The following is a 23,751-nucleotide window of genomic DNA, read 5'->3' as shown; positions in this document are numbered from 1 at the left end:
AATAGCAGTTAAGCAGATTTTGCAGAAAAAATGTGATGCAACCCTCATGAAATAAATATGAATTCACCTTTGCAAGATGAGTGGAGGGTTGGGCTGGCGGTTCCCAGGGTAGTGGACATGGATTGTGTGTCCGCTGTTGGCAGTGAGCTGACGGAGTGTTCGCTGGCTGCGACCCATGCCTTGTGCCAGGCGACTGCTGGTGCCTGCCACACCTAGAGTGAGGGAACCGTGGTCGGCGTGGCGCACCATCAGTGGGTGGGAGCTGGGGATGTTGCCTGGGGAGGGAGGGATGTCAGCTGATGGAAAAACAACAGAAAATGGTAGCAGGCATTAGGGGAACAGCTCTGGCACAACCCCAAGGAATGTTTTTTTAAAAGTTAAAGAAAATCACTTTCTTTTTTATTTGATGGAAACTCAATTTAACTGAGAAGAGCTACTTTGAGTAGGGGTACCCTCCCATTTGTTTCATAACTGACACCAGTCTTTTTAAAGGAAGAGTGAACCTATCATTTATCAACAATCAGTGATTGAAACAATCAAACATTAAGTCTGACCTGAAAATATTACACATTTATAGTCCTGCTCACCATTGTTGGAGAACATGTTGTCGAACTCTATGATGAGGTCATCATCCCTGTCAAACCTTTCGAAGCGGATGTGTGGAGCAGCATTGATGTCGGGGAAGTCCTCATCCAACTCCATTTCAGAACCTTCGTCATCATCATCCTCATCTCCCTCTTCATCATCCTTGTATGAAAGTAGCAACTGTGAGTCTAACAGGACAAGATACTTCAAGATTTGTTTGCTGATCCTTTTTGTATTCATTTATACCTGATCCTCTTCCTCCTCTTCTTCTTCCTCCTCCTCTTCATCCTGGCTGTCTTCGTCATCGTTGCTGCCACTTGAATCTTCCTCTTGTGTGTGCTCCTCATCCTCTGGTTCTAGGATGTTCATGGAGTCTGAAAGGGAAAAGGATCACAGAGTTATTTAAAGTTAATACAGTGATCACTGAAAAATAACCTATACTGTGCAATAAACGTACAACTATATACACTGTGCAATATCCCTGCCACTTATCATCCATGTATATATCTCCTTCATTCCCAGCACTTTTGTACAAAGATAATTTCTAACTATTCTGTGCATCTGTTTATACTTTATTTTATTTGATCTTTATTTGATTTGTATATTATATCTTATTTTATTCCTTCTATTAATATTTTGACTTTCTTACATACTGTTTATTAGAGATCTGTAATGACCAAATTGCCCTCCCCAGGATAAATAAAGTATTTCTGATTTCTGATTCTGAAAAAGATCTGGGAAAGTATTCAGGGGAAAGGGGGTTATAATATTTAAGGGTCTTACCTTCTCGGTTGGCCTGCAGAGTTGATGCCTGGCTAATATTAGAGGGGGCCTCATCCATCAAAACATCCTCCTGTGATTCATCTTCACCGCTCCGTCCCACTAATTGAAACAACACAGAAGTTATACATCCCTTCTTTCTTTGTCTGTTAGCAATACAAGGAGCGCCTGTGCGCTGGGATCAAATATAAAATGGAAAGGATGTCGTTATTCCACTTGTACTTTCTTTTCTTTTCTTTTTTTTGTGTCCAGCAACTTTCTCACCGAGTTTCATTGGTTGTGCAAACAATAACTTTAAACTATTCCCACCTTTTTACCATCACCCAAACTGTCTATTCCCAAATAAATCCATTGGCTTACCTATAATTGTGCTGTTGACTGTGCCAGCATCTCTTTCCAGGAGCTCATCAATGAGATCCACAAGCTCATTCTCCACCTACAAACACAGGATACCAAACACAAGTCAGAGAGAGATAATGTGGCATAATGAAGACAACTGATTTATATAATTCCAATTATACGCAACTCATTTAAGGTGATAAACATGACGTGATGAAACATCTTTTACCGTAAAATCAGGAATACAAGCAATGGTATCTAAGTCACAGTCTGGGTTTATTTAATTAATTAATTAAAAAAATTTTTTTTGGGGGGGGGGGTCCCAGAGGAGAAAAAGATTTATACTGTGTGCCTGTGTTCTGCCTGTTCTTATCTGAATTCCATCTGTTATTACCACCCAGCCAGCTACCTTGTAGTGTAGTTGAGCACAGCCTACAGCAGCACTGATAGCAGTGAGATACGGAAAGACCCACCGCCTGCCAAAAATTTATGCCACCCCTTCTGCTTGTCACTTGTTCTATTAAATCCAGGAGTCTTTTCAATCATACCAGTGCTCATTTAGGTTTCTTTACTTAATCATAGTATACTAATGTTTTCTGTTGAGGGAGAAACACTTTCTAAAAGTTGGGCTAATAGACTGATCAATCTCACTATGCATCTAGCATGCTTTTTGCACTGAAGTGCACCCTTGATTCTTGGAGCACCATCCTCTGATTACAATACATTAACACAATAAAATACCTCCCTCTGCATATTACACTGGTATATTGGTGCATAGGACCCAGCACTTTTTTTTTAGTTGACACAAAAGGTATCAAAAGTGCATAAATATCTTTAAAAGCAAACTCAAGACAAACCTTTTTAGTCTCGCTTTTAACTGAGTTTTATTCTTAACAGTTTTATTTATCTATTTATTATCCAGTTCAAATTGTAGTCACTTTTGTTCTACTTTATTTATTTATGTACTTATTTATTTATTTTAAGTATAGCATCTTATTTTCTTTTAATGGTTTAATATTTTAGTGTTTTATTATCTTAGAAATTAATTTTATTTTGGTGATTTTAATTTCCTGTGTTGAGTTTTAAAATCCTATTTTAACTCCAGTGTTTCCTCATTCAGATATCATGAGAGCGTTTCCTCAGTTCGTTCAGCAACATTTTTATTTGGTATTTTATTGTTTTTATTACTATTGTTCCATATGTTGTGTTCTTAACCTTAGCATTGTGGGGTGGGTTTGGGTCAGGGCTGGGGGTGGGATCTTTCTCTTAATTTATTCTAATTTAGGTTGGTTTTTTTATGTACAGCACTTTGTGTTACAATGCCATTGTATGAAAAGCGCTTTATAAATAAAGTCTGATTGAGTCTGATTGATTCTACACCAAATTTAAAGCAAGTATTATGTGTAATAAAATGTCAATCACCTGCATAGCCTGTGTGCTGAGAACCTCTGGCTGACCAGCAATGACTACTGTGTCTCCCTCCGTCTCTCCATCCATCAAGTCGCTGTCTGTTCCCTGCACCCTATGATTACCCTCCACTGGCTCTGCCTCTCCAGACTCTCCTGTAAAAGATGCAGCACATCAGTACAAGGAATATGCATTATCACCAAATCTAGGGTTTTGAAGTATCTCATCTTGACCTCGATCTCTAACTGACATGCTCTTACCTTGGTCCTGAGTGTTGCTGTTGCTGTCTCTGGCAGTACCCACTGGGTCATGTTCAGTCTTGTTCTTGCTGGAGCCTCCTTTGCCTCCAAACAGACTGCTGGCTGGTTAACAATGCGGGACAGAGTCTCCAGCGGCTTTAGGGCAGCATTCACTGTGTTGGCCATGTTGGGACTAAACCAATGAATCAAATGAAGAACAATGGGTCATTTTTAACAGATTTGATCTTGTGAAATTATTTTTATTAAGCCTACTTGAAATCAAATTATAAATACTGTGTATTGTCAACCATGTTTCAACACTGCAATCTGTGGCGGCAATACTCAAAACATATGCAGTCAGAGCATTTCATTCAAGGTCTGCATCAATATAAGCTTGCAGCATTCTTTGCAGTTCTATTGATTCATTACTCTCTTTTATTTTGGATGATTTAAAATGCTCAGGCTTTACATATGTTCTAAGAATGCACTGCTAGGAACTCATTACACCTTATGGTTACACAGTTTATTAAGTAACACCAACTGTAAAACCCAACTTTCATTTCCAAAAACAATCCACAGTGTTTGTTTTTTTGCTGCATTGAACAAATATGGAGCACTATTTTACCTGGACAAATCCAAGCTGTGGGGCACACGAGCCAGGTCATTGACCAGACCTTTCTTGAGAAAGAGCCTGATGATGTTGTTCATGCCGTTATGTTGAGTCTTGGCTGCTGCTGTGCTGTAGAAACTGGATGTTGAGGGACAGGACTCCATGATGGTGCTAATTATGCACATCACTGCCTGAAGCCTGTCAAATAGATTGGTGAGAATGAAGAGTACAACATTGAAGGGATTTATGTAACGATCATTCAGTTCATGGGTAAAGCTTCAAACAGAGATTGGTTCATATTTTGAATGCTCCTACCTGGCATGTTTCTCTGCACCTTCTGTCATTGCCAGTGCTCTACTAAGGGCCGCCTTAACCTCATTGACTAGGGCCACCTGAGCATCAGTGCCAGTGCCAGCAGCTGCAAGGCTGGCCAGGAAGAGGCGTGCCAAAGCTGGAGTGTCCTTGTCCTCTGAATTCTGGGTATGGGGCAGTAGGTGGTCGAGCACAAAGGCAAGAACACTGCAGTCCTGTTAGGATACAGGGAGGTCCAGACAAGTTAGGAGGAAAACAGCTACAGTGAGAGAAGTGAAATAATACAGAGGTGTACAATTTTAACAAGATTTTGGTTAACTACCAACCTCCTTAATCAGCTCAGACTGTCCGGCAGTGTAGCAGTAGGAGGCGATTAATGTAGCAATGCCCACGTAGGAGCGCACAAGTTCAGCCAGCAGTCTCAGGATGGTGGAGGTAGGCATTAGAGGCTTGCTTGCCTTCACCTTAGATGCTTTACTCTCCTCTGAGCTGGTACTCTTCTCTCCTTCCTGTTCTTTTTTCTCCTCACGCATCTCTTCTGGTGTGGAGGCTGAAGAAGTTTAGATAGCATAGTCATTCACAGTTAATATACAGAACCCGTACTGGTATGGCAGGTCATCTAAGAACTCAAATCTATTTTGAATGAAATAATCGACTCAAACATCAACATTAACAGCAATCAGTCCCACCTTCACCTTGCGGTGTGCCAGACTGGGAAGACTCCGCTACAGCTCCATCGGCAGCAAACACTTGAGTCTGAGGACAAGAGAGATGGTTTAATTTCTAACTACAGAAATGACGCATGACATGTTTGGAAACTGCACACTTTGTGTTTGTCACTCACATTGATATGGAATGCAGACTGGGAGTCAAAGTCACTGCCCTGTCGGGTGAGTCTGTACTGCTGGTAAACGTCATCACCAACGTCCTGCAGTATCTGGCACAGGTCTTGACCACCAGGCACGGCTGCTGCACGCTCTTCTGGACGCTCAGCTGTCACACACAAAAAAATGCACTCTATTTTGCACTCAGCTATTTTGATTGAAATCACACACACACAGCCTTGACATAGATGGCTGTCAGGAGTTTATTGAAATGACTTACGTTCTTCGGGAGCATGGTAGGCGGCCAGCGCATTGAGCATGTCGTAGATGACCTCTTTGATGGTATCAGGGATGGGTGGTAGAGGTGACAGTTTTAGAGGAGTGGTCTTGACGAGCTGCACTGCATTGGGACCCTTAATCCGAAGGTTCTCAAACTCATCATCAGATGCTAGAGATAAAGATTACATATGAGCTTAGGGTTACAAATATTTAGACATAAGGAAATACTTTTTCTAGCTGCTGTTGCTGTCTGATCAACGGTACTTCATCTACTTAGAAAAGCCTGCACACTCACCTGTGCCAGCTCCCCGAGGTGCAGGCAGTGCAATGCGGACACAATTGCTTGCTGTTTCAGCAAAGCATTCGGGGTTACGGCAAGCTGCAGGTCCCAGGACTCGAAGGATGTAGTTGATTTCTCTGGAACCAAGGCTGCCTGACACCACTCCTGAGGTGGTGCTTCCAGCTCCACTGGTCACCGCTGACCTCACCACCTTTGTAACAGATTTTAGGGAAATTAATAAATTAATTAATTAACAAAACTGTATTTTTATGTATTAAGTGACACTTTTAGTCTGAAAGTGTCTTCATAAACTGTGAGCGATTGCAAAACATGATGAGACCAGACACTGACCTTTTCCATGGTGTGCCGCAGCGTTGCCGGGTCTTCAATGATGTGTCTGAACAGCAGAGTGACCAGCGGGGTGAAGCCATTGAAGCCTGAGCTCTGCGTCAACCCCAGAATCATCCGAGTGCTCTTTAGCTCAGCAAACATCATGGCATAGTGGTGATTGCGTGTTAGGCGCAAACAGAGACGCAATGTGGCATGGAGGGTGTCTGGGTCCACAGGAACACTAATCATGCTGACACATGCACGGATAAGAACGGTGGTCATGTCCTCAGTCAGGCCCTCAACTACAATGTCTGCGCTGTCAGGATCCAGAGTGGACGAGGGGCCTGTTGTGGTCTCCTTCACCGGGGTGGAATCATCCTTTGGAGCACTCATCTCCACTGCAGACACCGAGTCCAAGTCGGTGTGAGTCTCCTCCACTTTGCTCCTGTCTCCCTCTTCTCTCTCAGAGTCAGTGATGCTACCAGTCTTGGCAGGTTTTGGCAGGCGAGGAACTCTCTGAACAGTCAACATCACTGGCCTCCTGTTTCCTGTCTCTTCATTTACCTGTCAGAAGAATCAGTGTTAATTCAACAACCCACAACGGTTGATTATAAGTTTTGAATTGTTATAGTTCTGCTCTGGGAGAACAGTAAGATGCTTCAGTGTTTGTTTACCTGCACCATGGTGTTAAACTGCACAGTGTATCTCCGACGACCAGCTGTGAAGCGGACACTGCTCTCCCCAGCCCTCCATGCTGAGTCAATAGTGCTGTTGTTTGATGCACTATAACTGCACCAACGGCCTGAGCGATCATCAAACCATCGCCAGTTATTCCCATTGGGCTGCAGATACTAAAAGGAGATAAAGAGAGCTCATTAATTTTACATAGCAGGTGCCAAAAATAACCCCAATGAATGTAACACAAGCAGTTTATTCAATAATGCCTGACAAGATATACAAAACAAAACCGGATCAACTTGTCAGTGTTATATATATATATGTAATCATGTTTTAAGGTTGTGCGTTTTTCCCCCCACTTCATATATACCAAGTAGCCAAAACATGCATCTTTCTATCAAGGTCATCTTATTCCAGAAACTAACATGGATAAGAGGAAAAATTAAATAAGAGCGCAACCAGCATTAAGACTGGGGGAATATGGCAAAGTGAGTAAATTTGGCTTCATGAAAGTGTCTGGTTTTTACTCTCTTCCAACCTTTATCTTTTGACTTTACAACCCACAGTACATTTCTGATTATTCACATGTGTAATTTAGTCTTAGTATTCAGTATGTGATTTTACTATTGTAATCTGTGTATGCAGATTTGTTTCTAAGTTGTCTCTTACCTTGTTCATTTGTTCCCTACGCTTTGAGGAGACTGCCATCTTCTCATAGAAGTCAATGATCAACAGCACTGGCGTGATCCATCTGCAGAAAGGAAAAAAAGTCAGTCATTGTTGTTGTAGCCTAAGGGGTATCAAGATAAAAAAGAAAGTACAACAAATTTAAGTAGCGGAAATTTCATAAGGCTTGGCACAACTTACTTTGGTGTCTGGATGTCTTTCTGTTCTTTAGCTGCCTGCAGACAGGGCTGCACAACCTCAAGCAGCTTAATGAGCAATTCAAGGATCCCACTGTTTTGCACCACTCTGGCACCAAACAGCTTCAGTTCCTACAAAGAAGAAAAACAAATCAGGATGTGAAAAATTACCACTGGCAGTATTTGGATGCAAATTCATCCACAAGTTTATATCTTAAGGCTAAAACTTTCGATTTGTGTATTACTGGTACCTCAAAGAGCAATGTAAGCAGCAGAATCCGTGTAGCCAGCTTGGAGGCCTGGGCAGAGTGGCCATCTGTCTGGTCCACTCAGACACCGTCTTTGTGTCACTAGTAGTCAGGGGCTCAGCTGCCCTGATCAGCACGTCTGCTGCGTCCCACACCTACACACAACATGGACACAATCAGGCTGATACAATAATGCTGTGCTTCTGTTTCTATTAGCATTCAAATCACCATTTGTAATGTTGTTCTCGCAGCCCAATCTAATGAGGGATAAATCACAAAAATACGTAATAGCTACTAAACTGTTTGATTTCAAGATAGTGTTAATTGGGTATTTAAAGCTAGTAGTTAATGCATCATCACTGACCTGGTGGACAACCTGACCAAGAAGAAGATCTCTGTACTCTGGACCACTCCTTTTAATGGCAGTCATCAGCAGGTCACAGAGACGGTAGACTGTGTCAGGAAGCTCATCGAGAAGGTGGAAGCAGCCAGGCAGCATGGAGTCAGTGAAGGTATGCAGCTCCTTGGGGTCCAGAGGCTCGGCCTCCATGAAGCGCTCCAAGCAGCGGGCCTCCTCCTCCTCTGCCCGCTCCCTTGCTCTCCTGTCCTCTTCCTCCCGTCGGCGTGCGGCTTCCTGAAGCGGAGAAACAAATAATCTCAACAGCTACTCATCCAAACTGTACATTCTAATTTATGTTGTTTCTATTTGTTTAGTCCAGTTTTGAGCAGTGAGGAGGACACACCTCAGGTGAGTCGGAGCGTTGCTCCATGCTGACCTCTTGCCCGAGTGACATGGCGATGGCCCTCATCATCTGATCCTCTTCAGACATAGTCAAGTCCTAAATGAAGTAAGGGCAACAGTGTTAGATTTCTGAGTTTGAATAAAGGAGAGGTATTCATTTTGTGTTTCTGTTTATGAATCCTTACTCTCACTGCTCCTCCAAGAAGCGGTGGAGGGTGAGTAAGTAGGTACTCAGTGGCCTGCTCCATGGTGCTGGTGTTCAGCAGGGCCTCCATGGCATGCTCTCTTGAGAAACCCATATCCATCAGCTGAAAGATGACAAAAAAAGATGAGTTGTGAAAAGAATTACACAGAGATGGTTTGAGGGACAAAAGGCAAATAAAATTAATCATCACAAAACTGATAATGACAACAACTGAAAGATGTAATAAATGTTCAGGAGAAGTCTCACAAACTTGACCAGTGTTCCTCTCTTCCCTTCCTATCATATCAGTCCAAGTACTCAAACCTCTTTCTATCCCTTGCTCTCTCTCGCCATATTTTCTTAACTTCTTCTCATTTCCCTGATGGCTCTTATACCTGCTGGAGCAGCTGCTGGCGGACCTGTGCATGCCCCTCTCTCCCTCTGTGTCTTTCCTGCCATAAAACAAACGGTGGCTCAGGATTCAGTACATGCACAATTGGTGGAAGGAACAATGTTAAACACAGAACAGTTTTTTTGCTTGCTTGCTTATATGGGACCCTGATATACAATCACACGGTTAATCTGTACTGTGACAACCTGTTACAGTTTTGGTAAAGGACGCTGAATTTACGGCGAAGGCTGAAGGAACAAACCATCGCTGGAAAGCAGAAATCCAAAAATATCATCACACAATTAAATGGAAAAAAAAAAAAAGATGTAAACATTTACAAGTTGGTCTGAGAGTAACAAAAAGAAACAACTGTCTTGCCACAGGGCAGTCAAGGAACTTTCCCACATACCTGTGTTAGCTGAGCCTGGTTCACCTGGGGCTCACGGCGAGGGGTTGAATTAGTTGAATCTTCAGCTGATCCTGCTGCTGGGTACTCCAGCTGTTGGCCCGGCCGGTGCTGGTGCCTCTCCAGCTGTTGTAGATGCTCCGGGGGGCAACAGTGGGTCCCAAAGGACCAGTGGGGGCTGCCTCTTCTTCCGGACGTACTGTGCCCTCTCTCTCCTTGGCCAGGCGCTCCTGTATTACAGGTTCTCCTCTCAGAATGTGACAGAGGATGGCCAGCATGGATTCAGCCATCCGGCCTCCATACACCTTCAGCGGCTTCCTATTCCACAAGTTGCGGATGCAGCTGAATGCAGCCTGGAGAAAAGAACAAATTGTATTAAATTTCAAGAACACAACAAATTAGATTCATAAATCCACCAACCTGATGCTTGGACAGGGAAACATTTTTAAGACCTTAATGCTTTAACAGTATGACACAATTCAATAGGGCCCAGTTTAGCAGGACTTTTAAAAGTTCTGATCATGGAAGTTTCATTCTTAAAATGCTGCAACAAAAACAGAGAACCATTCTTTGCAACAACAAAAAAAGAAGAGTAGAAAGGAATCTTGAAAGGCTGTGTTCCAATCTTTTTCTCATTTGCCTGCCAACTGTTCTCACAAATTCAGCCACTTGGATGCCCCCTGTAATGTACACCTGACTTTCACCATCTCAAACCGAGCCCACAAGTTTTATTCGAAGGCACTTTTTGATTCTTTTTTAATTCTATAGTTAGCCGATACTGACCTTTTGGGTGACAATAAGAAACCGTAGGGCACTGAACTGGGGCATGGTGGGAGTGACTCCGGGCATCTTGGCTGGCAGGGAATGGGGTGAGTCCAGCACTGTGCTTGGGTTCACCATCTTCTCCACTAGCATCAACCAGGCATCCAAAAACTCCCCAGTTCCATCTGGTAGATCAGTATGCTCCAGACCCTCAGACACAGGCACCTTCCCACCCATCGACAGGGCCCAGTTAAATGTCCTGCACAAAGGCAAAACAACCAATAAACCTTCTGTTTGACATATGTTTGCGTACATACAGTGCTTTGAAGATCATATGCGGTTGTTCTTATGGTGTGTAACTACTTTTGAAAGAAACTCACTCAAATAAGGCGTCATGACCTCCAGAGCAGAAGAACTTTTGCAACATGAGGTGGTATGGGTACTTCCTCTCGTCAAACAGCATGGGAGACGTGAAGCCCACAGAGCAGATAAAGAAGGTCAGCCTGTAATGAAAGAAATAGTCCATGAAACCTCTGCAGTGCAATGCAAATCTTATATCTTAACAATGGCACAAGGTACAGGTCATCTTCTTATACCTAAACCGAGGGGTGGGGGTGTAAGGTGGGGGCTGCCAACTCAGACCCTTAGTTAGGAGCTTTGTGAGTGCAGAAGCAGTGGCCCTGGCAGCAGGCGTTGGGGTTGTGCCTGTGCTTGTGGCATGGTGTGAGCGGCGTTGACGCACTGGGGAGCCAACACACAGCTTCACAAGCAGGCCAAAGAGCTCAGCCAGAGCTCTACCTAGTCGAGATGAGGCTAGAAATACACAAGAAGGTTAGTGAGGAAGAATGAATCCAGAACACTTCAATAAAACATAACTGTCATAGAAATCAACTTACCAGAGAGGAGCGGTTTTATCTGCTTTATGCGTGTGGCCATAGCTGGAGTGAGTTTGGACTTAGCCTTTGGATCTGATGCAGTGGGTTCGTCCGTCTCCATGGGAGCCAAGGTGTCCCCATCTAGACCCATGCCTTCCAAAAGTCCACCAGCAGATGAATCCACAGTCACTGCCTCAGACTCTGCTAGATATAGGAAGATGATGTGGTAGTTGAGTAGTGTGTTCCAGGTACATACTAGTTTTCAATAAGCAAATATAAACTGCAGTATTACCAGTTTTCCTGGAGCCAGAGGCTGCTGTTGTTGCAGTGCTGCTGGATGGTTTCTCTTCTTTGGGTACCAGTTTCTGCATGTCTGCCTGGCCAAATTCACAACCTGGAGGCAGACTGTAGGGCACAGATGACAGGTGTTAAGATGGGTCAAAGCTGTCCACAGGTTAAAATGAGAGGGAAGGACAAGAAATGTACCTGTTAGGTGTGCAAAGGGACAGCAGCACAGTGCTCTCCCACACCAGAGAGCAGTACAGCTGGCTGAGCTTGTTGAGAACACTCAAGCCAAGCTGGGAGCCCCACTGGTTGACTGAGATAGCTCTGATCTCACTCTGTGATTAGAAGAAGTATACATTTTGTATTATAAGAGAGATAAGCTTTGTGTGAGTGATATTTTGGTTATCTAAAACATCCATATTTACCTGTCCTACTCTGCAGGTGTGCACAAACATGAGGATGTAGGCATGGGCTGCAGTGAGAGCGTGGAGCAGTGGTGTGGCCCGGGCTGACAGCGTGGCGTCGGTGACATGTCCAGCGTTAGCGAGCTCTCGGAGAAGCACAGACCCACCGGGCATCTCAATTGGTCGGTGAAGTGGCTCCAGAGAAGTCAGGATACTGTCCAGTTGGCACAGTCCCTCCTGGAGTACTTTAGGCTCATGTGAGAGAGTCTAAAGATGTATTGAGGGGGAAAGCCATTTATCATTCAAGTAAAAAGTAATGTTTGTTTTGCCTTTTGTCATCAAGGTGCTAAGTGAGTGAAGATTACAATGTAGTCTCTGATTAAATCATTTCAATGTGCCCTCTCCCTAAGGAATAAGAACAAAATCTTGTTAGTGATTTTTATTTTGTGCTCACCAGTATTGACTTGCAGACACCAGCCACAGCCTGGCAGGCAGCAGAGGTGGGGAAATCTATGGGCAAGTTGGGCAGGCCAGAATAGAAACCAGAGGCAGCAGACCCTTCTGGTTCACAAACTCCTGACAGTGGTCGTCTGTTGTGTGTTGCTCAGGATAGATTCCACAAACTTCATCTGAAAAAAACATGTGCATCAAAAAAAATAAAAGGTTGAACTGAAACATGAGGTGATTACCTTCCCAAAGCTTCACGTCTGTCACAACATATGCAAAACACTACTAAGACTATTAAAGAATGATATCTCACCACATTCAAATGTATCCATTAATGGAAGGGGATCCGCTCTTCAGTTCCCACCACCCTGCAAGAATTCAAACATCATCAAAATTATGACCACAAACTACAATATCTGACACTGAGTTTATTGGCTTGAAAAATAAAAACAAAATTGTATAATGACTGATTGTCCTAGTCTATTGTGTTATGAACTCAGCGTCATACAGTTCAAGTGGAACTGACTGTCTGTTGCTCTCTGGTTCCCCCTGCTGCTGGCTGAACGTGTGGAGGGCCTCTTCTTCCTCTTCATCCTCACTGGACGCTTCTTCAGCAGCGTGGCTTGAGCGTGCTGGCGGCACCGCCACAGTGCCATCTGCTTTCTGGATTGATGGTTTCTGACAGATGTACTCTGGGGCTCGACCCAAGTTGCAGATCTCCTCCAGTAACTATAACAAGAACACAGCTTTAATTATCCTGAAAGATCAGGTGAATAAACTTTCAAAGCTAGGGCTTGGTAGTCACGGAAAACTAGCATGAATTTGAATCTAGCATTTCCCAATGGCAGGGATTGGTTGGTGTTTTCCCAGGTTTACTCCAGCTGTAGATAGCAGCTTTTTTTCAGAACACATTATGTATTGATTGCCATCAGGACATAAAGATCATTTTAACCAGTATAACAAAAAGTGTATCTAAATCTGACTACCAACCCCAGCTCTAAGAGCAAGTGATCGAAAACCTTGGTAGATTACCTTGATAATGGCAGTAGTAGCATCCGTCTTCAAAGTGGGCTGGTGCCTCATGAGCTCATCCACTGCACTCCCCAAGTTAGAAGCAGTGTCACCTGAAGTCAAACACAGAACATGTCATTCACTTGAGAATGTTCCACAGGGAAAGTTCTGAATTATAGAGTGCATACAGCCCAACTCACCCAGTGGGTCAGAGCTGCGTCGCCGTCGCATGGCAGGCAGGTAGTCAGGAGACAAAAGCACTTTGAAGAGGCGCTCAAAGGGCTGGCACTGAACGAAGGAGTGCAGGCCTCTTGCATTCAAGCACAGGGCACTGAACACGTTTGGGAGGGAACCCAACACCTCACGGGTAGCAGGAACCTTGCAATGAGAATAAAGGTGCTTGTTTGTTAAGCAGAAACTGAACTTAATAACCTTCAGCAATTAATTACACAGATACAACAATGACATCACGGGACGATAAACCGTGCTCCAAGGATAGAAAAAGAAGACAGAGGAGCACTAGTGTACATTGACGGAGTGCACGTGAAGAACGTGTGTTTCCTAACCTAGCCCATGCAAAACAAATCTATCACTTGTCTGGTGATATAAAGACATAATCATCATGCACAGGGCTTTGACCTTCTAGCGGGGACTAGGTGTGTGTTGGACACCAGTGTGAACAGCAATGTGTCTTGACAGGGTTCTCACTCTTTTCTAGAGATAATTTTCCAGTACATTTCAAAAGGGACAATTAAGCTGCTATGACAGCAGTGCATTGCACCCTTACACTATTTCATTTCCCAGGTGTTTTCAATGAATGGAAACCTGGTCAACTGTATTTACTGTTTTCCAGGACGCAAGGGAACCCTGTGTTTGACTGTCCACCTTTGTTCAGACATGCGTTTAAAAAACAAGCGTAACAGAGTCTGAGGAACAAGCAAAAAAAAAAAAATTAGAGCTGTGCTGGACACTCACGTCTTTGATAAGAAGGGCATGCAGCATGACATCAGTGAGACCATTATCCTGCAGGGATGAGAGCAGGGATGGCTCCTGGAACACGAACACCGTCACAACCTCTGTTGCTATAAACCCCAAAAAAGAAAAAAGAGCAGGGGAGAAAGAAAAATAAAGGTTGATAAGAAAGTCAAGGCCACATTACAAAAAAAAATTCAACGGTTACTCAGTCAAAAACGACTTGAAAGACTTTTTTAAAGGACTACTTGGAACTCACCTAAGAGGAACAGTGAAGGGCCATAGTACTCTGCATTACTGATGATGTGCTTGAGTGAGGTAGGCAAGGACCCATCCATTACTTGAGAGGGAAAAAGAATGCATATACATTAACATCAAATATTTACACAACTAAATGCATAGATTTTAATGCAATAAATCCTAAATCTGTTTAACAGAAGCTTGGTATATCTCCTGCATCTTAAGTTTATGTGAAGTACAGGTGAGAGGATGCTGATGTCTCACCATGACGGATTCCATCAGAAAAGGCAGGGTCCTGGATGGCTTTCTTCAAGAAATTTAGCATCGATTTCAACAGAGCTGCCCGCTGAGGGATACACTGCATACCTGGGTAGTCACAGAGTTGTATTAATGATGGAGTGAAGTCAAGACGAGTTTTGTGTTTCTTTGCATGTTTGCTGAACATACCTGCACGAGGCGTGTTAGGAGTGCTGCTCTGTGCTCGATGGTCCGCCTCTGGTCTGGAACCAGAGGATGTGGACGGTCCGGGGCTGCTTTCCATGGCAACTTCTGACACTGTGAGAATACAGAATGCAGGAAATGAACCAGAAAGCTGTGATATTCTTTATAACTTGACAATACTGACAAATATACCAGAGTTTAAATGTTAAGCTTGGCGTATAGACAGTAATCTGTACTTATTATTGGTCTCACTAATGGTGACTTACTCTCCATGTCTGTGTCCATGTCTTCAGACTCCACAGCTGCACTAGGCCTCTGAATCTTTGGCTTGATGACAAAAGGGCACTCTTTCCTTGACAGGTCCACCTCATGCTACGTATAAAATAATATACAAAGGAAAGGAGAGTAGAAAGAGAGTGAGTCCAGTGAGTTTGGTTAAAGTGTCTCTGACTATAGCAAAAGGCAATAATGACAACAACAGGGAAATAAAAAGTGCATAATAACCTCCAGCCTGCAAATGAAAATGGAAAGGCCGCTGTGGGACTGAAAGGCAGCCATGTCGAGGTTGGTGATGAGATCCACAACTCGCACTGCTCGTGTCACAAAGGTGATCTGGTCCTGCTCATCCCCCAGAAACTTGATCACCTATCAAGTCAAGGATAATAACAGCACAGATGTGAGTCATTGAACAAACAAACAAGTAAACATAAGTAATGGTATCTAGGCAAAGTCAAGAAGTACCTTTAAGAGGGCTTCCATCATGCCACAGGAGACTAGGGCTTCCCCTCCAGCATCATAGCTAGCCAAGTGGTAGAGGAATGAGAAGAGTGCAGTGGCAAATTGGTGTGGGTAGGGCTCCATCAGTGGATCTAGAAAACACAAGTCAAAAGTTAAGAGATAAGCTTTAGTTACAACTGCCCCTTTTTCCCATACATTACACCTCAAGTTAGATAAAAAAGTTTTGGATGGATTCATACCTATCATTGCCTGTATACAGTTTCGCACCAACACAGGCAGAAACCCATGGTAGGAGGCAGTGCCGGTGCAGTCGATGATGTTTGAAAGCTTAGGCGTCCTCTCCAAATGGACAATCGAAGTTAAAGTGCGCAAAGAGGCTGCCTTGATATCCTGAAGAACAAAAATCATACACAATCAATTTTACAAATAAAGAAATAATGTTTGTGCAGGACAAACAAAAAGTGTAATAATGTAACCACAAAACATTCTTACCACAAGCTGTTTGTCTGTAATTTGTAATACATCCACAAGCTCCTCTATCAAGCCATTGTACAGAATACTGTTGGCTGACTCTTGGAGTGCATTTGAATACACTGCAAACAAAGACAAAAAAGTCAGGGATGAAGACGTGAAGAATTCTCTCACATTGAATATTTGGGAGAAGGCTTCTACTAACCCAGTATAGAAATTGCATGCAGTCGAGCCTGCACAGCTTGCAACCTCTTCTTATGATTTGAGAAACCATGGGCCAGTCGAATGTGTGTGAACAGCAGGGTTTGCTTGTCTTTAGGGATGTTGTACATCACTGTCAGCGACTCCATGATCTCAGATGGGCTCTCTGAAATCTGAGAGACACAGAGCACCATATGAATGCAGAAAACCCAAGGTATCATAATTATGATTAACTATCCACTGACACAAAACCAACTCTACCTTGTCAAGCTGCTCGATGTGAATATAGTGTAGTGTGTTACTACTTGTCTGCAGGGAAAAAAGAAGAGTTCAATAAAGATTAGCCAAAGCCATACACATGAATATATGTTCATTACAACGTAACTACAGAGAAAAATGTATTTGACTGTACCTTTCTCTCTACTTTGACCTCAGGGCCTGGTTCCGCATAAAACTCAAAGTGCAGTGTGGTGGCACTGGGGGGGTACTTCTGCTCATGTACCAACAGCAGCACCATGATAAGAAAAGATAGTTTAAGAATCACTAGATATTGTTTCCATTTAAAAGCTGGTTAAATAAGACTTATTCACACTTTTAACACATTTATGACACATATGGGGGTATACTTGTTCTTGATCTCATTATGTTTCTATAGCCTGTTTGATTCTGAGGTGTCATGTAAGTCGACTTTGGCCTGGTACCATTTTGTGCATCCTATTCCAAGAACATACTACTAGTGCCACAGAAAATCAGACAATAGTCTCACAGCCGTAGTCGGTGAACATCAGAAATTCTTACCCCCATTGGCAGATCCCTGCAGCACTCCGCTAGACCAAAGCCATTCTCTTTTCCTCCCCAGCTCTACAAAAGAGAACAAAACAAGTAAACAATAAAGCTCTTTCACTTGAGGGACAGCTGGATAATAGCAGGAGGGGAGGAAAAATTGCATTCACTAGACCTCGGCTAGGTGTTGCAGGCGGGCCAGTAGAGGAGTCCTTTTGTCGGATCCCAGTCTTGTGATGTAGTTGGAACGTTTACTGAACACATAGAGCAGGTTCAGCACAGACAGGACCACCTGCATGTCACATGACGCTAACAAGGTGGTTAAGTGCTGTAAGGGGGAAGTGATAGATAAAAGAGAAGTTAGTGAGCTGCTTCATATTTTACCTCTGTGACATATGTACTGTCCAGTATTTCAGCGCAGTGATGGAGAGTACTCTAAGTTCGTGCCTACCTCTATGGAGCTGTAGAGGTGCCTAGAGAAGCTATACTCAATGAGCAAGGCTGTGAAGTTGAGCACTGCCAGAAGCAGGGCTTTGAGCTGGCTGTTGTCTGGACGGTCACACACCAGCAGCCATGACATGTTCTCCACTGTCTGGCCTGCATCGCACAGAATGCCATCAAAGCGGTCCAGCAGATCAACCCAGTGGTAAAGCTCACACTATAAAAATAAAATAAAACGTTACTTTATAGACCAAACAAATGAAAGTTTTAAACACGTATCTATTTTTCTCAAATACATACGGAACTGCTTCCTGAATGTGAAAACACTTGTGACGTGGATGATGGCAAATCAGAACAAAGTATATGACAAATTTCCTGCAGTAAAACTGATGTGAAATGCCATAACACATACATGATAGTTTTTACCTTATGGTGATATTTGAATGCTATTAACCTGTTCACATTCAAGAGGGAATCAAAACAGGATTTTGTACTGGTTCTTGTCAGCTTTCTGCACTCTGTCAAGTAAGGTGCTGATTCTTACAGCAGTGAAACACTACGTTCTATTTAATGAATTGAGTTGCCCTAATTATTTGTACTACAGCTGCATGTGAATGGCCACTGGTTAAGAGAAAGTATAATTGAGCCACAATCACTTCTTCATATTTTATGCTCATTATGTTGTGAGATACATGTATGGGAAAATATCTAAAATATGAATTCTGCCGCATTGAGCAGGAGACTAATAACAGTTTTACTGGGTTGAAACAAAGTAAATAAATTGTCTCTTCAGCCTGCTCAGTCAGATTAGACTATGTTCAAATATTTTTGTTGTTGCTTTAAATGTTTGCTGTGATTGCTTATTTGCAATGTCACAAAATTATAACACAGCATTCCTGATCAACATGTGTTTATTAATGATGATGCAGCACAGTAGTACGTCAATTGGAATTGGTTCACATGTTCTTTTCTCATGAACTTACCTTGCCAATATTCCAGGTCTTGATGTGCTGGAGCTCAACCAGCAGCTGCTCATCACTGCATGCCTTGAGCTTCTCGATAAGTATCCTGCAGTCCGCAGGCTACAGGTTCAGATGACAAACAAAAGGGTTAGAGAAGCAAGACGCCACCTACTCTTCTTATCACAGTATAACATGCTTTCGCTATGCTGTGACATGCCAGTGTTCAAATTTGCATTTCCTCTCTTAACTCTTGGTAGGGGGAAACCCATTGACCATATTTCTGTCTTGTGTAGGAGCCAAAGTGCATTCCACGTTTGCACCCCTGCTATAATTAAAGCAACAGCTTGGTATCCCAGTGTGGTCAAGAATGATCACAAAGCAAGGATTATTCAAACTCACAGCTTCCGTCGGTGTTTTCTTTAACTTGCTTCTGTCGACCTTCATTGTCGATAATCTCTATTTGTTGCTCCTGTTGAGAAATTTGGATTTTCATCAGGGAACAGGTCATAATGCATTTCAATGTGTTGTTACACAAATGTACTTAGATTGATGATTAATAAAAGAGACTAAGTAAGTATTGCATTTTGTACAGCTACATATCCTAAACAGCAACTGTACAGGATAAAAATGCTTCACTTCACTGCTGATAATGTACTTACACAAAATAACTTGGCAATACCCACTCAACAGCATTTTCCAGTCATTTTACCTGCAAAATGAAGGACAAAACAAATGAGCAACATTGCCTCACATGGCAAAAAACAAACTGAGTTTTACAAATGTATTCCCAGAATCTTACAATATAGCAATCTCAAGAAATGCCAAAAACGGGAGGTGATTCTGTGATTGAGTTGTAAAAAATCCATTTGATTTGAAAACATCAAATTCACAACAAGCTGCATCTTAGTCAAATCTAAAAGAAAAGATAGATTTGAGAATGCTGTTACACAAAATCCAACACACCATGATTTCTCATATTCGGACAAAGCACTCGTAAGCAACAGCATTTGACAAAGGTTATCTCCTTGGAAATAGAAATCAGCCCACACTGTTTGTGTATAGTCGTTGGTGGAGGGGATAATGGTGATACCAAGTTTGTTTCGGGTCATTTTAAAGAGGACTGATCATCACAAAGCAGACCAAGGCTGAGCGTTAGCCAGCGGCGAGCTAGCAACATACGACACAAAGTTAATTAAATCAGGTTGGGCCCTTTTTGATGGCCTAAATCATTTTTCTCATGTTCAACTCACTTGTGATTCAAGTGATAAATGTACAGAAACATACTGCTAACACGGCGTATGCGTCTTCATCATGAGCTTAAGTGACTAGATGCTGACAGGTAAAGTTATACTTACCTAGCCAACAAGCTAACGTCAACCTTGCTAACAGCAGAACGTTATTTACCTCCTATAACCGTCACTGTAAACATGTTGGATAGCAGCTGCTAATCACAGAAGACAATCGTTTGCTTCTTGATAAGATAAAGACAAAATAAGACGAGGTAGAGAGCTCAAAGGACTACAGAATTATTCCGCTAACGTTCGCTACGGAGTTGACGTTAGCCTCATGACCAGCTAACAGAAAGCTACCGGTAACGTTAGCAGATGGTCTGTTCTTCAAATACTTCAAAGCAAGTGAAAACCACCAAACACCAAAAAAGCCTGCCATGGCCCGATGAGTTACGGTTGTAATCGACTAAACGCCTACCGTATAGCTAACCCCAAAATCAAGCAGATTTAGGCATCTGTACCAGAGCTGTCAGTCCAGGTCTCACAGATCCACCATGCTGTCCTGACCTGACTCTGAACTAATTTAGGTCGGGGCTGCGCAGGCCGCAAAAGAAGCCCAGCACTCCCCACTGAAGCAGCATCCCAGCTTTCGGTAAAAACGAAACTGTAAACACCAGTCGACGTCCAGCAATGGTAAGAAGGAAGGGTGTCAAATACCTGAAGCCAGGTATCGTTACTTTGCGAAGCTTCTGGTCCTGGTTCCCCAAGCTAGACTTTCGTGGCACGCGCTAGCTAGCGAGCTAGCTGTCGTTAGTTGGGGAGCAGAAACGCAAAATAACTCGCTGAATCATTGTCGAGTTGACGAGTCTATCGTGACACTGCGAGTTTTGTTTTCAGTTTACGCTCGGGCAAATTGACTACAGGCTACCGGCTCGGTATTCAAGTATGTTCATCCATTCGCTGTTGTATTTTTTCACAGTATCCGCGCCTGTTTCCATAGCACAGAGGCACTAGCTGTTGGCACAGTCATCATGACTCTGGGTAGTGTGCAAAAAGTGAATAACGTTACGGCAGGCAATGAGTAGCCACTGTTTATCGATGCAGAGCATGTGAATAAAGGGCAATTGGCCCGCTGTAGAATACATCCCCCCCTACACATTAAATGTAGTCTTTAGTCCTTACATATACGATTAATCCAAGTCCCTAAAACTGACACTCTGAACTGGAAACGACCATTAATATTATAAATATGCAAACTCAAGATCTACATACCATAACTGTGACACATGCAGCTGAACAGTTGCTCATCATACATCGAAACAGAATGCATAAATATGCTTAAGTACTTCACAGAAGCATCGGCATTGTATCAAGTTAGCCAAATGCATATATATATATATATATATATATATATGTCAAAGTACCTGAAATTGATAATTGGGTGAATTAGGCTGCAAACACATCCTAATCAGACCAGGTTTGAATTTGGATCACTTTGGAAAAGCACAGTCCTGGAAATTTGATATCATGCTTGCAATCCTTCAAAATTTTCACCACTGAAACTTGCAAAAAATCACTAAGGGATGCAGGGAACCTTACCCTCCTCCTCCAGACTTTTAATCTGGGTTTCTCATACTTCAGATTTGGTTACAGATTTAGATTTACACTAAATTGATAATTTCAGGTAGACGTGGTTGACGTTTTCCCAATTTAAGGACATCTATTTGGTTGATCATATCACTTCAATTGGCTAAAATTGTAATATAGAGTACAGTAAACAGTTTAGTGAAATGTGTCTATTGTACTTTTTAAAGGAAACACTGGTCCACATTATGATAGTGTAAAAAGCAATCATCTCGCAACTCTGGCATCATAATTACTGCCGTACATCCCATCAAAACCGAGGCACAACTTCCAAAACAGTAAACCATATGAGATTCACTGCATTGTCTAGAAAAATGTGAATAACCCTCCAAATGTCAAGCAACTGTTCTCACAATTAGAATATCTGGAAGGATATGGCCATCCTGTGGAATTTTCCATCCGCATCAAAGACTGAGGCACATATTGTGGGAAGTTTGGTCAGTGTTTTAGCTTTATGTTTTCTTATCTGATAAGACAACTTGAGAAGTTTTTCCACATAAAATACTTCTTCAATTTCAAATGAATTTCATTCAAGTTTACTTGTGTGAATTCTTTTAAAAAAGACATCTTTAGACAAGTGAGAACTAATTGAATGTAACCACGACTTATTTGGATCATCATAACTTCTGCATGTTGTAAGCAATGATGCAGTAATGTTAGCATATATTTGCCTGTCACAAATATTGACGCTGTCTTGTGTATTGACAGATGTGCAAAACTGAATTGCAGTGACGTACATGGTTTGTATTAATTCATTTTTCATATTTTTAAAAGTAAGACATTACTCCTACCAGTCAGGATTTATAAAAAAAATGTTTTGTCAAGACAAGTTTTCAATATCATAAACATTTTTTGGAAAAGCATTTGAGAATCATTTCCTGGACAAAATGGAATACCACAGTCAACCATTATTACTCTTAAATATTGTGTTTCATTTTTAAAAGTCCCCTGCAGCGTGCCAGCCTCTCATCTCTGATGTTAAGAGCTGCAAAAGCCCTGTTCCACAGAGCTCCTTTGAATAAACTGAGATTAACTACAGCTGACAGGTGAAAATTCAGTAAATTATCCAATCTTCTTCTGAATGACCGAATTAGACCTGAATAATAATTTCACTTTAATTGTTTATCTTAATATGCAATGTAAAGAGTTCCTGCTTGTTTTTTTTACTGGAGGAAACAGTCTTGATAGGCCTTGTTTCACTACAAATGCAGAAAAAACAGAAAGTCCTTTATTCTCCTTGTTATTGTTCATTTAAAGGGGGTTAATATTGAGCATATATACTGGTTAATTTGCAAGATTGACAACAAGTAGTGATGGCAAATGATTGTACCCTTTAGTCAATGTGGGAAATGGGTTGGCTGTACATACCAGAAACTGCTTTGGTTCAATAGTTCCCCCACTCTCATCCTTGGTTGGCTCTGCAGTCTCTTTTAACTATATGCAAACACACAACAATCAAATCAAACAAGTTTCTTGACCAAAATGAAAGACAATACACCGTGACTTCAGGTTTCACACAGGCCAAAGCTACAGAGAAGTATAACTCCTAAATGCAACTTCCAATCCAACTATACTCAGAAATAGTGGGACTGCGCTAACCAACATGTATGGAGGAGAGAAGCAGAACTCTGTAAGGGCTTCTTTGTTTGTGATCAGTTATAGTTGTTGTTGAACGCAAGACTTTTCCCTGATGTTCAAACAGAAACCTGTTGGGCTCGCTCTGACAGCAATACTTCCAAATGCCACCCCGAACCCACCTATATCTTGTGGTCTGAGTGGCCTCCTACAAACTGCAAAGTGTGATCCAGTATACAGTATGTTTCTCTGTCAGACCTCTGTTGCTTTACACATACCATTCAAAGTCTCAAGTCTTTTTTGACGAACATTTGGCATATGCTCCTTTAATACTTTATTTAAGGATGCGAATAAATGGAACACATTTTAACAGGTGCATGGACTAGAACCCCATCCCTCCAAAAAAAAAAAGATATCTAAGGGGACGACTTCTCAGCTGACACTTGTTTCAGTAATGCCTATGGATGATGTGGCTTACACAATCAAATCTAATTTAAACAACAAACATCAGCACTGCTTTATTCAAGACAGACATCCTGAGTGTAGGCACTATCCCTGACTCATGAGGTGCTGTGGTGAAATCAAAAATAAGATCATGTCACCACAAAAAAAAAATCGTGATCACATTCCCTTTTTTCCTGTTTCGGATATATAGACATTTACATTTTATATAATTAATAAGCAGGTGCAACAGAAAATCGATACTATGTCCAGCTTATTTTGCAGTGCTCTCCTCCTGATATAGAGTCCTCGCCAGTGGTGGACAATAGCAA

The 23,751-nt window shown here is 42.3% G+C and overlaps 1 protein-coding gene across 1 annotated transcript in view; it reads right to left on the bottom strand.

Annotated features, from left to right (window-relative positions):
* Positions 1-22,844, bottom strand: part of huwe1 (HECT, UBA and WWE domain containing E3 ubiquitin protein ligase 1) — a 36,150-nt gene extending 13,306 nt beyond the window's left edge. Inside the window, 59 exon segments of the mRNA XM_034695619.1 lie at positions 68-296; positions 588-747; positions 832-959; positions 1,369-1,467; positions 1,726-1,801; positions 3,127-3,266; positions 3,372-3,470; positions 3,473-3,543; positions 3,976-4,158; positions 4,276-4,487; positions 4,599-4,822; positions 4,962-5,028; positions 5,117-5,265; positions 5,377-5,544; positions 5,671-5,866; positions 6,007-6,549; positions 6,660-6,836; positions 7,333-7,414; positions 7,531-7,658; positions 7,778-7,827; positions 7,830-7,929; positions 8,139-8,408; positions 8,518-8,613; positions 8,702-8,824; positions 9,501-9,559; positions 9,667-9,850; positions 10,281-10,518; positions 10,640-10,762; positions 10,856-11,072; positions 11,156-11,335; positions 11,427-11,539; positions 11,621-11,754; positions 11,845-12,090; positions 12,278-12,357; positions 12,360-12,422; positions 12,425-12,452; positions 12,584-12,638; positions 12,797-12,999; positions 13,303-13,394; positions 13,482-13,659; positions 14,257-14,363; positions 14,513-14,593; positions 14,758-14,859; positions 14,941-15,048; positions 15,201-15,306; positions 15,439-15,579; positions 15,676-15,803; positions 15,912-16,062; positions 16,165-16,265; positions 16,349-16,517; positions 16,606-16,653; positions 16,757-16,834; positions 17,143-17,205; positions 17,303-17,455; positions 17,579-17,785; positions 18,552-18,650; positions 18,930-18,999; positions 19,190-19,239; positions 22,772-22,844. Coding sequence (XP_034551510.1) covers positions 68-296; positions 588-747; positions 832-959; positions 1,369-1,467; positions 1,726-1,801; positions 3,127-3,266; positions 3,372-3,470; positions 3,473-3,543; positions 3,976-4,158; positions 4,276-4,487; positions 4,599-4,822; positions 4,962-5,028; positions 5,117-5,265; positions 5,377-5,544; positions 5,671-5,866; positions 6,007-6,549; positions 6,660-6,836; positions 7,333-7,414; positions 7,531-7,658; positions 7,778-7,827; positions 7,830-7,929; positions 8,139-8,408; positions 8,518-8,613; positions 8,702-8,824; positions 9,501-9,559; positions 9,667-9,850; positions 10,281-10,518; positions 10,640-10,762; positions 10,856-11,072; positions 11,156-11,335; positions 11,427-11,539; positions 11,621-11,754; positions 11,845-12,090; positions 12,278-12,357; positions 12,360-12,422; positions 12,425-12,452; positions 12,584-12,638; positions 12,797-12,999; positions 13,303-13,394; positions 13,482-13,659; positions 14,257-14,363; positions 14,513-14,593; positions 14,758-14,859; positions 14,941-15,048; positions 15,201-15,306; positions 15,439-15,579; positions 15,676-15,803; positions 15,912-16,062; positions 16,165-16,265; positions 16,349-16,517; positions 16,606-16,653; positions 16,757-16,834; positions 17,143-17,205; positions 17,303-17,455; positions 17,579-17,785; positions 18,552-18,650; positions 18,930-18,974 — 7,850 coding nt within the window. The 5' untranslated portion in view covers positions 18,975-18,999; positions 19,190-19,239; positions 22,772-22,844.
* Positions 22,845-23,751: the final 907 nt, after the last annotated feature.

The sequence above is a fragment of the Notolabrus celidotus genome, chromosome 11 (assembly GCF_009762535.1).
Source record: "Notolabrus celidotus isolate fNotCel1 chromosome 11, fNotCel1.pri, whole genome shotgun sequence".
Lineage (NCBI taxonomy): Eukaryota > Metazoa > Chordata > Actinopteri > Labriformes > Labridae > Notolabrus > Notolabrus celidotus.
The sequence above is the reverse complement of the archived record's forward strand: the minus strand, read 5'-3'. Positions and strand labels throughout refer to the sequence as shown.